The 17,401-nt window shown below is 41.1% G+C and overlaps 3 protein-coding genes across 3 annotated transcripts; 1 reads left to right on the top strand and 2 right to left on the bottom strand.

Annotated features, from left to right (window-relative positions):
* Positions 1–1,860: 1,860 nt before the first annotated feature.
* On the bottom strand, positions 1,861–4,333 carry LOC134197588 (uncharacterized). The gene is made up of 5 exons (XM_062666935.1): positions 3,895–4,333; positions 3,566–3,813; positions 3,382–3,505; positions 2,414–3,316; positions 1,861–2,352 (listed from the first exon to the last, which is right to left on the bottom strand). The coding sequence occupies exons 1-5, from the start codon at positions 4,199–4,201 to the stop codon at positions 1,973–1,975; spliced, it is 1,962 nt and encodes a 653-aa protein (XP_062522919.1). The 5' UTR covers positions 4,202–4,333; the 3' UTR covers positions 1,861–1,972.
* A 133-nt stretch (positions 4,334–4,466) lies between these two features.
* LOC134197589 (coiled-coil domain-containing protein 77-like) lies at positions 4,467–15,763 on the bottom strand. Its single transcript, XM_062666936.1, has 3 exons — positions 15,459–15,763; positions 14,357–15,388; positions 4,467–4,782 (listed from the first exon to the last, which is right to left on the bottom strand). Exons 1-3 carry the CDS (start codon positions 15,636–15,638, stop codon positions 4,636–4,638), a joined length of 1,359 nt encoding a protein of 452 aa, XP_062522920.1. The 5' UTR covers positions 15,639–15,763; the 3' UTR covers positions 4,467–4,635.
* Positions 15,686–16,291, top strand: LOC134197590 (transmembrane protein 138-like). The gene is made up of 2 exons (XM_062666937.1): positions 15,686–15,995; positions 16,057–16,291. Exons 1-2 carry the CDS (start codon positions 15,686–15,688, stop codon positions 16,251–16,253), a joined length of 507 nt encoding a protein of 168 aa, XP_062522921.1. The 3' UTR covers positions 16,254–16,291.
* Positions 16,292–17,401: the final 1,110 nt, after the last annotated feature.

The raw sequence follows: 17,401 nt of genomic DNA, 5'->3' as shown, positions 1-17,401 counted from the left end.
ATTCTAGACGAACCTGCGCGTTAGTTCTAAACATGGCCGATCACCGTCGTGACAGCTTCCTCAAATTTCTTCAAACTGTTTTAGTGAAACAGAACTCGAAAATAATTAGTGAAGACAAGGCTATCCGAATCCGACGAGTTCTGGCAAGAGGAGATGGAAAACACGCGCGTTGACAGCCCTCGTTTCAGATTCTACGTTCGTAGCAAGGGATTCGTTGTAATTGACCTCCCCGTGCTTGTGCTGAAAGAAGTGCTTTGTCTGCCTGCACCAAAGGTCAGATGTGTCTGATCATAAATTACATGTGCGTGCGTATGTGTCTGCCTGCTTGTCTAGTTGTCTGTGTATGACAGGTATTGTAATGTCTTGTACGTGTGCAGTATTAGATTTGAAATTGACTTAGCAATTCTCCTCACTTCTAACAGATATCTGTTTGGGGCTGCTGTTAACTTTCTGTTGCAAACTTAATTAATCAAGAATATGTAATTAATGTATATTGTAATGTTTGCTAGCTTTATAACAGGGTAGTGTAACCAAGATCTTTGCTTGGCAACTGGCTAAAAGTAGCAACTGTGACTGAAAAAATATGAATTATCCCCTACATTGGATAAACGTAAAATGGTGCAGTTACATAACACTCTTCAAATTTTACTTGTATATTGGTGTTTAATAGATGATAGCAATAATTCTCCTCATGAAGAAGATAAAGATGATGTGGAGATGGCCAGAGTTTGTAGAGGTAGTGTGAAAGTCCTGTGTGTGTGTGTGTGTGTGTGTGTGTGTGTGTGTGTGTGCGCGCGCGCGCGTGTGAATGTTGAAACGTTTGACAGAAACTAGATAACCTAGCTGTTACTATCATCTATTGCTGCTAGCTGACAGCACTTGTCAATTTGGCAATGACCATCGCCTCTCTTCCAGACAATGACAATGATGACATCGAGACATTTCCGATACTCTTTCATTGGCTGATGATAAATGATACAGTTACCATATGCTTTTCTATTTATTGTACTCGTATAATGTTCATTGTTAGATGATGGCATTGATTCATCTGAGGAACGCTCTCTGGAGATGGACAAAGTTTCTACGTGTACAGTAACTATTTAATGTTACCAGTAATTGACCTTACTCTTACAAATGTATTGGTTCTAGCAGACAGAACATTTCAATTAGGCAATGGCAATGATCATATTGAAACCTCAGAGGGATCTACAGATATAAAACATACATACGTAATTCTTTTTCTAATGCAGGTGGCTTGATAGGAACAAATAGACAACACTTACAAAGAAGAAAGAGAGCGCTAGGCAATTACATCAGATCAGCAGAGACGCAAATGTACAAGCGTTCCAAAAACAAACGGGCCAAACGACAACCATATGCAGTGGGTGACTATGTAACTGTTAAAATTTTCCAACAAGACAGGATGTCAACGAATCTTCCACGTCTTCCTGCAGTAGTGGTTGAAATCCGAGGAACAGAGAATCAATAAAAAGCATTTGGCAAAAGCAATTTCTGATAGCACCATTTTACTTCCCAAGTATTAGGTGTTTCCTATATTACACCTTTCTAGTCAAAAGATATTACTTACCGCTGTGACGCATATTACGAATCCGCGTCTATTCCACTACTAGTATTAGCACCGCTAGCTGTTTGCTTACCTATATGGTGAGAATAGTATATGACAATGTGCTGTATCTAAATTTTGCAACATGAGCAACTTTGAAATGTATTGCCTTTAGCGACTCATCCTCAACTACCAGTTTGTATATTGTGATTTACTAAGACTTGTTCATGTATACGAGGTACTAAGGCCAGAGCATTGATTGTTCGCTGCTGACGCTCTTAAGATGCACGCAAAAATGTAATGGCTAGTATTCAATATATTTCATTGACGTGTCTTTTCTGTCCGTCTCTAGACATTTTGAAATTTTTTAAAATTAAGGGAAGTGCTTGCTTCAGTATACAAATTTTGTTACAGTTGTGCAGCAACGGCATTAGAATTAGTATAAACAGTTTGTGGACACTCGTAACCGCGTGGTTGGAAACGTAGCATGTCAAGTGATTCGTAAGCAAGGCTGCTTTCCTCGGACGCCAGGCGAGGCGGAATAACCGGTTCTTCGTACACCGGTGCGCTTGCGTAATCGACCGTTTTGAAACCGTCCAATCTTGCGAACGTCGTCTCGTCAACTGTTGCGATAGACGTCTGTAGAAGCAGTGGTCTGTGTAATGGCAGACTGTTGTAACATGGACCCGAGATGTTATTCGCTGACATCGGGTTGGGCCTAGAAGATGGAGCTAGTCGCTGCATCGAGTTTGTAATCACGTGCCCTCCATTTCCATCTTGTATCCGACCTATCAATAAAGCAATAACTGAAACTGCGTTGCATATGCGACATAGAAAAGTGACGCGCACCTTTCCTTTTGATGCAGGCCGTCTTCCTGCAAACCACCACAATCACAGTGACTAGCAACAGTAAGAAAGCGACAGCACTAGCAACAGAGCAAGCCAGCAGTATAACGTCTATCCCATTATCTTTGTCGACTGACCGGCCTTTGTTCTCACTCGGTGTGACATCGGCGGTTGTCCAACCGGTCACTGAATCAGTCACGGGCGGGCGGGCGGTCATAGTGTGTACTGGCATTGAACTTGGATAGAAATTGCCATCAGGTAAATCTTTTGTTCGCTGACCCGCTTCGAAAACAGTTGAAGATGTCGACAGACTATCAGTACCAGTAGTCGTGTCTGAAAAATCGACGTTGCGACTCGTTTGCGACGTAACTGATGTAGTTGCAATGTCATACGTTAACGCCGGCAACGTAACGTCTTCTTTGCCGCTTGACGTCGAATGAGAAGTGATAGATGGTACAGACGGAGTGACCGATGGGAACGAAGTCTGCAATCTCGAATCACGATACCACACGGTGCCTGACTTACTAGGTGTGGTAGGTTGATTTGCAATGGTCGACACACTCCGTGAGGACGTTACGGTCATGGACACTCTAACCTTACCGGACACTGTAGCACTACCGGTACCGGTTTCAGTCGGTACATCTGTCGTTCTACCGAGGTGAACAGAGCCGTTCGTTCCGGCTAAAGCGGATGCTCGAGGTTGAGTTGGAAAGGCAGTGTGATGCAAACTGCTTCGATAACTTGTCACAAGCGAACTTGCTGTGGTACTTACCCTAGTAGTCGGTACCGGAGTCGTAGACGAGCTTAACGCACTTGCGCTAGCACTGCTTGTTGGTTTACCAATTGCTGCCGTTCCTGCAATGCCCTGGACAGACGAAGGTGGTACAACCGAAAAATTGGTTGTACCTTACATGTAGAGACAAAATGCGCGTGTAAGACATATCAGTGACTTCATGACAGAGGTTGCCTACCGTTACTGGTCACAGGTCTTGCAAATTTCACCAGTAAGCACCCTTGTCTCTGTAACCCGCGACTAACAGTGAAGTTGACTAGAGAGTCATAGTATTCATGCAAATCATCGTTGCTAGCACGAGACTAAACACGTCAGAACTCAAATTACAGATATCGCAGATAACAAAACAGCCATTGTTCCACCTTAATTGCTTCATACTGAACATTCTTCGTTGAGAAATAGAAATCAAACCACAAGTTCAATGGGGGAAATGTCCAACTGTTGTCATCAAAGCGCATAAGACGGAAAGACGGAATATGATAGTTTACGGTGGATAAAACGGTCTTTCCGTTTTTCATTACGACATGGTCTGGTTTTAGGTATTGGTTAACGGTTGTATCAAACAGCATTGTTGGCACATGAGAATTAGTGACCACAGAAAATTCGCAACCTGCAGTCAAATCAAAGTGAGCAACTCATGCAAATCTCATGCAGTAACGCAAAGTTCATTAGGAAAACAAAAATGACAAACCTGATTCTAACACACATTTTCCAACGTCTTGTCTCCAGGTCCACGAAGGCCTGCATTTGCATGCACACCCTCCTTGGAACACGAGCGAAGATTCCGGGGGGCAAACACCAGAGCAACCATTCGGATTAGCGAATTCGTCTCCGTTGTCCGTCCGCATTACAAATTTCGCTGCAGCGTTCGGTTGTTGTTGCTGCTGTTGCTGCTTGTTGTCATCATCATCATCGTCGTCATCTGTTGAAATAGTTTGAAAAACAGAAAATAAAACGAGCAATTGCCAAAAGGAAGTGAAGATACAGCAAAGTCTCATGTCGGCTTGAGTAAGACCTCTGACTGGACTACAATACGACGGCAAAGTAGAAGTAGAATCGGCAAAGTGATTAGCGTCCGAAGCCGCCCACCGTCAACCGCACTGATGAGAACGTATGAAACTAGCCGCAAAGCGAACCGCATAGACCTGTGCGCGGAAAGAAGCTCTCCAGTGCCGTTCGAATGCGGGATTCACCCATCTAAATTGGCGCTAACTAGTCGACTACGAGTATCACGCTTAGCAACCAGATACGACGCCAGAAAGGTTACAGTGGATGACTCTGTTTGTTTTCTCCATGGTAAGCAAACGCAACTAAAGCATCAAGTTAACACCAAATCTGGCTCCCATATAAAATTACTTATAGTATAGATGAATAACAAATTCTAGGTCTGCAATGCCATCATACTATAACACCATGAGTAACATGCTGTACCTTATAAGTGTCTGAGGTCGTTTTCTAGCGAGTAGATGCCGGCCTTTAGTTGTTGTAGTTCACCAACTAGTTTCTTCGACCGTCCAGCAGTTTTCCGAACATTCCTGAGGATTTCAACGTCGTCTCCTTCCCCGAGATTGAGGGTAACCTGCCAAGACAACGGCCATTAGCTCAAGCACTACATTTCAGTATAAGATTAGCAAATTTGAATGCATGCATGCCCGTCCATCACTCTGGGATTAGAGATTCTAAAAGGATGAGAGCACAAGCCAGAGTAGGGTCCAGTGTCCAGCCGGTCTCCCGCCAGAGTGGCCTTTGTAAAAACCTAAATTACTTTGTCTAGAGAAACAACTCTAGCATATTGCTACATTTTGGGCCACTTTACTATAATTCGTACTGTAGCTTACAGAAACAAGTGATACTTTGACACTGTTAGAGGCAACTACTACACATGATTAATGCAGACAGCAAAATCTATGACACCACAAAATTAATTTATTGAATCTTTATCAAATATTCCACTGAAGTGTAAGGTACTTGTAAATGCTATACATGAATAAATTATACAACGTTACAGAGACAAATAATCATGAAGTACAGCATGGAACTGCGTAAATATTTCAAAGTAAGTCTACAATATCAACTGAACACAAGCCAATCTTTGTTAACTGTTGATGCTATAATCTGTCAGCTTCACTTCATTGCTTTGCGAGTCTAGCTGGTTCCATCTTGTCCCATTCATCAAGTCGCTTACGAAAGCATAGGAAGTAGTATTTCACGACAGCTCAGTCTAGCCATTAAAATATGCTCTCTATTAGTAGTCCTACATGTCTGATACAAAATCCCAATGATGCAATACGGTATGTACACAGCAATATGTATAGCTTCTCTTGATCAATCTTGGACATCTTGGCTGTAACCTTGACAATGGGCTTGACACTCAAGCTTACTAGCAATAAACTAGTCTACACTAGCATTTAGATTTAATTGAACACAATAACTGTTTACCAGTAGGTAGACATGTTAATCTGGTTGAACTCAGTTGTTGCTCCAATATAACTTATGTTCAGATCTAGCTTGAGGCACCGTATAAGAACAAGCTGTATACTAAACTGAATGTACTACCGTACTTGCTTGATTATTACCCCAGAGCTTAATTAAGTAAGCCCCCAGCCCCTACTCTGCCCAAGGCTCTACAATTTTCACACCTATTAGTCCTTTAATTAGTGTTAATTGGCATTTTCCAGAGTGACTGTTTGCTAAATTTGTGACTGTATAGAAATGCTGACATTCTTTAACTTGTGCATGCCTGTTAACCACGTGTTGAAGATTTTGATGACTCAGATACCATATAGAAGATTAGGTTACTATATTTTATTTAGGTAGGTAGTGGTGGTTGTTTAGTGTAGCAACATGCTGTTTACGTTAGTAAATCAATCACTTCCACCACCTAGCAACTTCTGGCAGTGTTTCTGCTGGAAAATTCGATTAGCAGCCACTTGGCTAAAGGAGTTTGTTCGTTTGCAGCCAACCACTCTATTTCAGAGGCAAGAAAAATCGGCCAAACGTCAAACAGCTAACAATCTAAAAGACAACAACTACTATTGATTCAAGTTTGACGTGGTCGGACAGACAGGCAGCATCTAAATGCAGTACTTTGATCTGACACGCATATCATGCTCAAAGGAATGTGATTTTGAAAAGAATATGTCTACAACCAGACGTCAAGCGTTCGATGCCATCCCTCTTGGCTTTTATGCTAAAATTTAAAGGCTCTGTTAAAATCAAAGTCATGAAGTTGTACCCATTCCGTGTTCAGCATCATCATCATTCATCATCATTGAAGTCATCATTGCCATCATCTTACTTGTAGTTTTTACCATCGGTGCTTCCGTTTTGCTAGGTAGTCATCTTCTGAATTATGATTGTCATCTTCCCTGTGCTTATTTCTAAATTACTTATTTGTAGTTTGAGACTTATGGAAGCTGTACACAAAGAGTGCCTGCTATGTGCAGGACATAAACAAAGCATGCTCAAGAGATCAACGTTTTAGTCACTGCAGCTCCAATATGTTGCACTAATTCCCATTGTTAGCACAATCTAGCCAACATGCTTACAAGATCTGATCCAAAGGAAGGCGTACATGATACACTGTAACAGCTAGCCAATTTGGCGAGGAGGCATTACAATTTTATCGCTAGTGACATCTATTTGTAGCATTTGGCTATTTGGTGATCGTCCAGCGAAAACACTGCTTCAGGTGTCAATTTTTGAGAAAGACCCATCTCATACTCTGACCAACCATTGAGGTGGGGTAATAATAAAGCGAGAACAGATATCTTGACTGTAACCTTGACAGTGAGCTTGACACTCAAGATTACTAGCAATAAAAGTCTACAATAGCATTTAGATCTAAAATTGACCAAAATAACTGTTCATGGTTTACCAGCCATCACCACTGCTAGTACGTAGACACCTTATTAATCTGGTTGGATTTTGGTTGCTGTTCCAATATAACTCATTTGTTCAGGTCTGGTTTAAGGCACCTGACAAGAACAAGTTGTCTACTACTAGCGAGCAAAGGCAGAGCCAGTAGCCTAGCGAATATCTCTGGACTGCTCCTTTAATGGATTTGTGCGCCTGTAGAAAAGTTGACAGTCTTCAACTTGCCCATGCCTATCAACCCGTATTGAAGGTTTGATGACTCAGATACCCAATAGAAAACTAGGTTACTATACTTTAGGTACTGGCTGTGGATTGAAGCTCTACTAGTGTAGCAACATCAATCACTTCCGCCAATAAACAACTTCAGGTGTCAATTATTAAGAAAGACGGCATCCAATACTTGACCTTTGACTCTAGACAACCTTTGTATAATCAAGCAAGTACAGATATCTTGGCAGTAACCTTGACAATGAGCTTGACACTCAAGCCTAGTAGCAATAACCCACCCTAGCATTTAGATCTAATTGATCACAAAAACTGTCCATTGGTTACCAGTCAGTAGCACTGCTGGTAAGTAGACAGTAATCTAGTTGGATTTGGTTGCTGTTCCAATATAACACATTTGTTCAGATCTAGCTTGAGGCACCTTACAAGAACAAGCTGTGTAACCGAATGCACTAATACCCCAAGAAGAACTTATGCTCGTTTGATCAACAATCATTTACTCCATTAATAATGCCACAATAATCTGACTCAAAAATGAAACTGATGGCTACAGAGAGTTTAGAATATGGCTACAATCAATTCAAATAGCTCATGTTGTATTTCATAATGCTGACCTCCAGCCCTATGCAAACCCCAAAGAATGAATAACAAACCTGTATAACTGTGCATAGTAATCATATATTTACATATAGTACCTCTACAAGCCAAATGCTCCATAAGCTATTTCAACAGTATTATGGCCTCAATATGACTGTACGCCAGTCTCCTATGCACAAAATAAATTTACCAGCCATCAACACTGCTGGTAAGTAGACACAATAATTGGTTGGACTTGGTTGTTGTTCCAATAAAGCTCATTTGTTCAGATCTAGCTTGAGGCACCTTACAACAACAAGTTGTGTAACTGAATGTACTAATGCCCAACTTGTACTCTCGAACCTCCCTAATCCGGACCTCCGAGATCCGGACACCTCCCTAGACCGGACAATTTCACCCAGCACATACCAGGTCTCGGGGCTCCAAGGGTAAGTATTTTGGCAAAAACTCCCCATCCAGACCTCAATTCTCAAGCAGTCTTGACTGTCGTGTGTCAATGTGTAATGCGTATGTAATGTATGTAACTGTAGTACAAAGTACACATGTACATTACAGTGTACTACAAGTGTGTACTGTACACGCATGCTGTATGCAGGAATGGTATGATGTTTACCAACCATACATTAAAATGGTCTGGAATTCCAAGGATCTAACGCGCGTTAGCTATCTCTATCTTCCAGACATTTCTAGAATCCAGACAGCGGCTGGTCCAATACTGTCCAGATTAGGGAAGTTATAGTGTACTTATGATACTTTGATCAACAATCAATAATGCTACACTAATTTGACTCAAACACTGCTCGTTACAGAGATACTCTACCGCTTTCAATGTTTTTTCAAGTAATATTTTTTTTCAAAATTTTACCCCAAAAATTATATGATGATAAAAATATTTTGGGCCTTAAAAATTACGGTATGTCCGGGTTTCGTCTTTGCGTTTGCGCAGAAAACATTATATCAAAATGGCCACTAGATGGAAGTCGTCAGGTCAAAATGGCAACTCAAGGAAGAAGCGAGCGACTTCTCTTCTCAACTGTACAATTTCCGCTTTCAAACTAAAATGACAGTACAGTACCACTTCCCGCACAGTGTGATATACTGCTTCTGTAGAGAGTTAACTGGCAGAAAACTTGCAACAGTATTGTGCTCAGAGATTAAACTGTTTAGAGAATTGAATAAGCTTGATAAAATAATTAAACAAATAAGTAAATCAGGAAATGCCTAAAAGTATTTTGGAGCCTTGAAAAACATTAGAAGCAGCGTTTCAAATATGGCCACGCAAATGGCTCATGTTGTATTTGTAATCATGATCTCCAGCACCCGGGGTTCTCCCTAAAGCATGGTAGCAACGCCACACTGAGAAGTCCCAGCCACATGACCAAGTACAATCGCGCATAAAGAAAAATGAGGGAAGATGTGGATTCTAATTGACTGCAAAAGTCATAATTAGAAGTGAAGTCACTGAAGAACGATTGCGTGGTCAACCAGTTTACCTCTTCCACTTTCGAAGTCAATTTAGGATGTCCAGACATTCTGTTTAGGCAAGAAAGGTCTGGAATTTCAAGATGCTCCTGTTAGTGTACACATAGTAAACAAACACGGAGCTAAAGAGAAGAGTGGCAGGTTCAATAATTTGTTCTTTCCTGTATTGGGGCAAAAGTCAAAGAGAGCATGTCCCAAAGAGACAGAAGCTAAAATTAACGAGTCACAGAAAACCTGTTCCAGTCAAACAGATCAAGGAGCTCTGTCTCAGCCCAACCACAATAAATCACCCTTTCTGACTTTGTTAATTAGTTTAGTTGTAACAGCAGCCAGGCTTAACTAATTAATATGCAGTTTTAATCATCAACAATAATATTAACTAGCAAAGGTCTGGGTATCCAAATGTATATTGCAGAAAAGGGCATGTCTGCTACCATCTCTGCCATGCTATTTTGAAATCCTGGAGAAAAACCCTGGCGTAGTCTTGTGTAGCCGGAGTATGGCGGAGATGGTCTGGTAAAGTGAGACTAACCCTGGCCCAACCAACCCCCAAACAACAAATAACACAAGCCTGTGCATAGTAATCATATATTTACGTATAGTACATCTACAAGCCAAAATGTTCCATAAGCTATTTCAACAGTATTGTGCCCAATATGACTGTACACCAGTCTCCTGTGCCCTAAATAAATGTGACACACCAATGTGCAACAACAAACTAAACACGTGTCCAGAGTAGCTAAAAGGTTCCAGCAACTCTAATTGTATCAGGTCGCCGACCAATGGAAACAATTTATTTAGGCCAAGTTTCATTATGTGAAACTAACGCTGTACGTCATCAGCTGATGTACGTATTTGCAACCAAGCCTTCCCTCTGTGCAAGCAATTCCAGCTGAAGCACCTCCTCTCACGTGCGAGCAGGTGAACAGTACGTGAGGTCACACAGTGAGGACGGAGGAAGGCTTGGCTTCCAAGGCTACATCCAACCCCTTTGGGCAAGCCACGGAGAAATACGGGTCAGATAAGTGAAAGAAACTAATAAGTAAAGTCTTGGAGTTCCAACCGTACCTCGGAGTACCAGTACCCTTTTGAAGTCCTATACCAAGCGAATTCTCATTACCATGTACACATGTACATGGTCTAAAACATGTGCAATACTCTAGTAATAAAATGATTGTAAGCATCTATCATAACTGCATCACAAATTTCATCATTCAACAACAGTTGGATACCACGATGAGCCATATCAGACTCTAGCCACTCAAACGCTTCATCTGCAATTGCAGCATCTCCAATTATTGGTCAATTGTAACGACAACATGCTTACGCTTCTTTCTAGAAGTCTCAGCATCTCTTGTTGCCATCATTGCTACACTGTCTGCGCTTGTGCAAAAAAGCTTGTGACGTCATATATGCTTTGCAAAAATGGTCGTAAATGCGAGAGATCGTATGTGTGAGGGTCTGCTGTATTGATACTGTTTTGTTTTCAACAAACTTTTCAATGAAAACTCATTTCATAACCTAGTGTACTCTCTTCAAATATCTACATTATAAAGGAGAGCTGTGGTTGTTTGTTTGTTTGCTTGTTTGTGTGTTTGTGTGTGTGTGTGTGTGTGTGTGTGTGTGTGTGTGTGTGTGTGTGTGTGTGTGTGTGTGTGTGTGTGTATCTGTGTGTGTGTGTGTGTGTGTGTGTGTGTGTGTGTGTGTGTGTGTGTGTGTGTGTGTGTGTGTGTGTGTGTGTGTGTGTGTGTGTGTGTGTGTGTGTGTGTGTGTGTGTGTGTGTGTGTGTCTTCAAAAAAGGCAAGTCTGATATCTCCACCGAATTTGGTTTGCACTCGCTGAAACAACACAGATCGAAAGTGAGATTGTCGTCATCTTTCGGGCTTCTCCCGCAACGCCACAATTTCATGCTGATCAAACCTGTCTCCACTTACATGCGAATTTCTCTGGAACAGCGCATCGGATCTCCACCAAATCTGAACTGCCTGTTCCTGATGACGAACAATATTTGCAGAGACTTTTATTTATTGCAGGTGATGTCAATAAAAGCAAGATATTTTGTAGTATATCCGGGTCCTTGAAAAATACACCTCTCCGCGTTTGCCTGTGTACGCACATCAAATACCTGCCTCATTCAATACACCTGTTCCTCGCGACGCCAGCAACTTCTTCAAAGTGACAACACAAATCACATACATTGCACTCAAACCTCTCTTGTAGGAGTAAACTCCAATCCCTCCAATACCCAGACATTAATCACACTACAGTACTAGTAGCAACTAATCTCCTGGGCCAACTAATTTCTAGTAATGATAATGAAAAAATTTCTAACACTTGTATAATTAAATGTACATGCATAAATATCATGGTAATCTTAAAGTAGTCAATCATTTCTCTTGAGAGAAAATGCAGATTTGTTTCGAGAGCCATAAACTCTCACAGATAGACAATAGTGGTATTAAGATGCTTGGAAACTGAGATATCAGTTTATACTGTTTGCAGTGTTTCACTAACACCCAATTGAAAATAAGTATAGGTAATATATACCGCTAGCAAGTGTATAAACAAATTACACCCCGCTCCGCACACAAGTTGGCACAAGGGCGAAGCATCACCCAGCTGAGGCGTTGACATATCCTTTAGGTGCAAAATTCAAATCAGTTGTATAGCAAAATGTTGAGCGATGAAGATGCTTGCCTAAGCCTTACCCAGGCTAAAATCAACTTGGGCATTGAAACAGCAGAATTGCCAGTTATTGATTTCTTGGAAGCTAGTAAACTGCTAGACGTTGATGTTGTTTCTGATCAGCAGTCTTCTGAATCTCGTTTTCAAGCTTCCATTTCATCCAGTAGTTTTCGGAAGTTTCTTGATTTGCGTGTTCCCCTAACATCACAAAAGCTACTGCATGGGTGATTAGAGTGTTCAATGCATGGAAGAAATGGAGAAACAAGCAGCCAAATGAAAGGGAGCGCCCTGGGCAGTATGTGCATGATCTGCATGTTATGAACAACAGAGAATTAAATAAACTACTGGCTTGAACAATTTCTGCATGAACTTTGGAGGCAAGATGGAAAGCTGCATCCACCTTCCACCCTGCAGCAGATTGTAGCTGGTTTACATCGTTCTGTGCGCGAGTACCATTCTGTTGCTGGACGCTTAACCACGGTTAATTTGTTTGTTCTGGCTGAGATATGTTTCAGGAATCATGTAGCAGCCTAATTGTTATGTTCACAAACAATTATGTTCACACTCTACAGCCCGATTTATTGACCGGTCGATATGTAGCGGAAGTGGGATATGTCACTTATTCTAAGCAAATACTGGACACTGATTGGTGCAGACGTAGCTAGGGTGCTACAATGAAGCATACATACTTAATTATGCAGTGCATGTCACATGACCAATCATAAACTTACATCGTACAACGTGATGCTAGCATACACCCAATGTACACTCAACCACGATTACATCGATTTCAGCTGGCATTAATTAAACCAATAGAAATCAATAAATTTATCAAATGTTGCATATACCATTTACAATGAACACTCTGTGTTATTGCTTTCAGTGTACTAGCAGAAACAGTTCAAAAACTGCAACATGTGATAGCAATTGAAAACAAAGATCAACAGAATACAAAGTCTACCACACACTAATGATGTCATTATCAATACCATACATAAACCATTTGCTACATTCTTCTACTAGGTGTTCTTAATCAAAGAAATATTTCTGACACCTTGACATGCATTGTATGCAAGTAGCAACAAACTCTACTGCACGCTAAAATCTGAATGATACTAAACCCAATAGTGTCAAAGGTGCTAAACAAATTGGAAGATGCAGATACCAGGACTGAATTAATGGTCACATGTCTTTTTAGACACTGTGCCCTCTTAGACTACACTTTGTAATCCTTAATTAACTACTGACAACAAATCAATTGCCCGGACGCCCCGGACAACCAGAAATATGACAGTCTGGACAACTGAAACGGTAGACTGGGATTACCCAGGAACACCCAGCTGACAAATACCCTATCTATAACATGACATATCGTCTCTTGAGATTCACAAGTGTATCAAAGGGACCACTTCAAAAGCCATTCCTGAAGTGAGCAGTCTTCAGCAGTACATACATGCTCACAGCCACGTTTTAGTACAGTAGTTACCAAGTGCTATAACATTTACCCTGTGCTGATTCACTAAAGGGTAAAGTGATCGATCCATGTTTGTCACTATCGTCACAAAAATCACCATATCCAAATTTAGGCATCAGAGTTAGTGGTAATCACCAACCAAACATCAGAAATGAAAAATTACAAGCTCTCCGACCTTACTGGTGCTGACAAAGACTCGGAGGCAAGAAAACGTGAGTTTGGACTTTTAGAGAAGTCGTTTAGGACAGAGTTTAGACATTCAGTGTCGCATTTTACGACTACTGTACCTAAAGTCTACCTTCATACAATGTTCGAAATTCCACAGCGTCATAGACCTATGACTTCTTGTTTCTAGTAGCGACACTATCAGACGTCAGACAGCACTTGGATATCAGGCGAATACTAGGTTTGAACTCCTCCAATGCAGCAAATCGCTTCAGGATAACCCCTCAAAAGGTTGTCGCGTGCGTGCATGGCGAGATCTGACAAACCGTGGCTACGACTGAAATCTGTTAGCATCACGGATGAATGTTGACCGATGGTCATAGAGCAATTGTTAGATCTGAGAGCCATATTCATCATAACATAATTGTACGTATTATACGTTGCTGAAATAAAGTCATGGATTTAGTTTATGACCAACTAGACTGTCCAGAGTAATGACCAGGCAACTAAAACTTTGACATACGGTTGCCCAAGGACTACATAGAGATGAAACAATTTGTCGTACACTGGATACCAAACTATTGATTTACAGTAATATAAAGATACTGCACACAAAGTTGCTAATACAAAATCTAGTAATTATTCTTACCTTATAAAGTTGCTTCTCAACATCTCGCAACCTCTGTTTCAACAACTTGATGTCACTCTTGAAACCCTCCACCTCCAGACCTCTTCGCTTGTCAAGACCTTGATACCGCGTGTTCATAAGACTCAAACGTTTGGTGAGACGATCAGTCCGCTCCTTGAAAATCTGCTTTGAAACATCGCATTCTTCCCGCACACGACAAAGTTCCTCTTCCATGTGAATGCACTGCTCTCTGTACATCTCAGCAAGCTTCTGAGATTGCTGCAACTGGTTTCGCAATTGACGTACTACTAACATGTTCTGTCTCCTTGAGTCAGCAAAATCCATAGTCGTCTGATCCAATACTTGACTCTCTTCTCCATTGACTTTCAGTTCTTCTCTCAGCTGATCTAGTTCTTGCAGTAACTTGTCTTTCTCTGCCATCCATTGCCTCTCCTTTGCTCTCAGTTCATACTTCAATTCCAAATAGTCTTTTGTGCTGCCATACAACAACTCTTGTATCTCGTGTAGTCGTTCAGTCAATGCAGCGATTTTATTCGTATCTCGTTCCTCGCGAAGTTGATGTTCCTCTGCTTTGACATGGCGATCTTCCATGAATGCATTCATCTGCTCTTTTGCCAGCTTCGTCTGCTCTTCCAACTGAGATTGAAACGACTGTATTGTCAACACCAACGATTCAACTTCTTGACTAGACGGTTTGTCATCCTCTTTCTTCAGTGGACCTTTCTTGTGACCTCCAGGTCCACGTCCTGACATACCTGTCGGTGACTGACTCATCTTCCGCGAATGCTGCTCCACAATTACTTTCTTGCGTTGAAAATACGTCACTTCAGGTTCAACCGGTTGAGTTAACGACAGCAATTGTTGGATTTTCTTTCTATCTTCCAGCTCTCTAATTTTCAACCTGTCGTTCTCGGCGTAGAGTCTCAACACGTGCTCTCGCTCTTGAAACAAATACACCTGCATGTCGCTCAACGCTTTTTGAAGCTCAGCTATCTCTTCCTCGCGTTGACGCACTTCCCATTCCAGTTGATGCTTAAAAACCAAACAAGTGTGATATAATAAAATCTGATACCAGTTATAAATTGACTGCAAGCACGCTTACCTGATGTTCATATGCTGTTTTGTACTTGTCTAGTTTCTCCATCATTTGTGTGTGTTCTCCATCATATTCAGCAATTTTCGTACGATAATAATCTAAAAGTTGTCTCGAAGGTCTCAACTGAGCTAGCCGCTCCTGTAAATCTCCTATTGGAGCTTCGTCTTCGTCACTGCTGTCCACCATTTGAATTAACGATACTACGCATGCGCTGTTGTCTCGGACAACGGGCTATGCGGGTTGCGCGCTACCGTCTCATTCTCTGCCTGCAGTTTCTTCTTCTAGCGATCGATCTTGTGGTGAATTCTTTCTCGGGATTGTTTGCGACGGAAGACGTCGTGCTGTTGGTTTTGTATATTGTGCAGGACGCAAGCCTCGTGTTTGAGATCATCATTCTCTTTCTCCTCTTCTTCAACACTTACGTCTTTCGTGCGGGTCTAGTCACGTTGCTCATACGAAAATTCAAGTCGGCAATAGTTTTGTGCTTTGTCTACTTAACCTTGTGCTTGGTATATCACATTTGGACTCTCAAGCTGCAATGGGGTGATGAGAATGCTTTTGTGTGGAGAGACGATGGCGTGCAAGCAGTCTATGTTCTCCACAGGGTCACTTCAGTTGTTTATTATTACATGTATATGCGGACGGTATGGAAGCTTGGTGATCCGATGTATTACAGGAACTCCGAGTGGCTACAAGCAGAATTTGCAAGAAAACGATGAGCTAGAATTTATGTTTAGAGATAATTTATCAGTTGTGGATATACTGAGATTGTCGGTAGTGTCTGCTCATTCAACTTGTTAACAGTGATGTCGTTTCAATACACGTGAAGTGCATCATTATCATTGATTATAACAGTTGAACTGAAAACATTTTGTCAGGTATGGATCTACCCGACGGCCTGAAGTGCTCGGGCACAGTGATCCCTAGGGTGTCAGCCATTTTCCTCATGATGCCTCCTTGATGTTTATGGCAGTTAAATTTAATTTTATGAATAATTAATCAAACTAATTTACCTTGGTTGAAGGTTCTAGCCATCCACAAAGTCATGACACTGCACTTAATTAGACAACTACTGAAGTTGGTATGAAATATTATATTAATTAACAACAGTAGCAAGTCTAAATTTTCATTAATTAATAGTAACTTTGAACTTTAAATTTCTCATTCTAAATAAATTTGGGCACTAAGCAAACAAAAATCCACTGATAATAATTGTCCTAGATAGCTCTGGGACATGGTCTTAGTGCCGGAGTTTAGCTCAAAAGAGCTCATGTGCATGTGACACGCGTGACAAAGGAGGAGCTTGCACTGCAATTACTACTGCATGCATACTCTTGCATGCAAGTATAATCAAACAACATTTATTGTAGCCTCGTCTCCAGGCCCACTTCGTCGCGCCCTAAGCTGTAAATTCGGAGGTGCGTTTATGCACGTGATTAGGTCACGTGCTAGTCAGGCGCTAGAATATAATCCTTTTTGGAAGAAAAGAGGTAGCCTGTTTTCCTACAATAATTAACTTTATCAGAAACCTTTATTTAATCTAGTATTTATTTAATATTATTTATTAGTTAATAATATATTTGTATAACTAATTGTATGCAAGTCATCTAGTTATTTATTATTTATTAAACCTAACCAAAATTTCAAGAGTTTGTTTATGTTACTTGATCATGAATTTGATGAATGTAAAGTGCGTTCACGAATTAGAACGACTGGTGGAATGTAGGGTACACCCTAAGGCGTGGCGTAGTGCTTGTGTAAACGGATGTTATGTTGTCACAGAAGGCAATTAGCATCTCTGTTTCAGAGCGTTTGGTGTCTATGACAAACTAGGTAACTATATTGTTACGTGAAAGTGTACGTATGAACGTGTTGCCTCTGGCTGCCTCGCTGGCTTGAAACGCGGTTTGCTTCATGATGCAATGATATACTAAAAATTGAACTTTTGC

This window comes from Corticium candelabrum, chromosome 22 (assembly GCF_963422355.1).
Source record: "Corticium candelabrum chromosome 22, ooCorCand1.1, whole genome shotgun sequence".
Classification (NCBI taxonomy): Eukaryota; Metazoa; Porifera; class Homoscleromorpha; order Homosclerophorida; family Plakinidae; genus Corticium; species Corticium candelabrum.
Note: the sequence above shows the minus strand (reverse complement) of the source record. Positions and strands in the feature narration are given on the sequence as shown.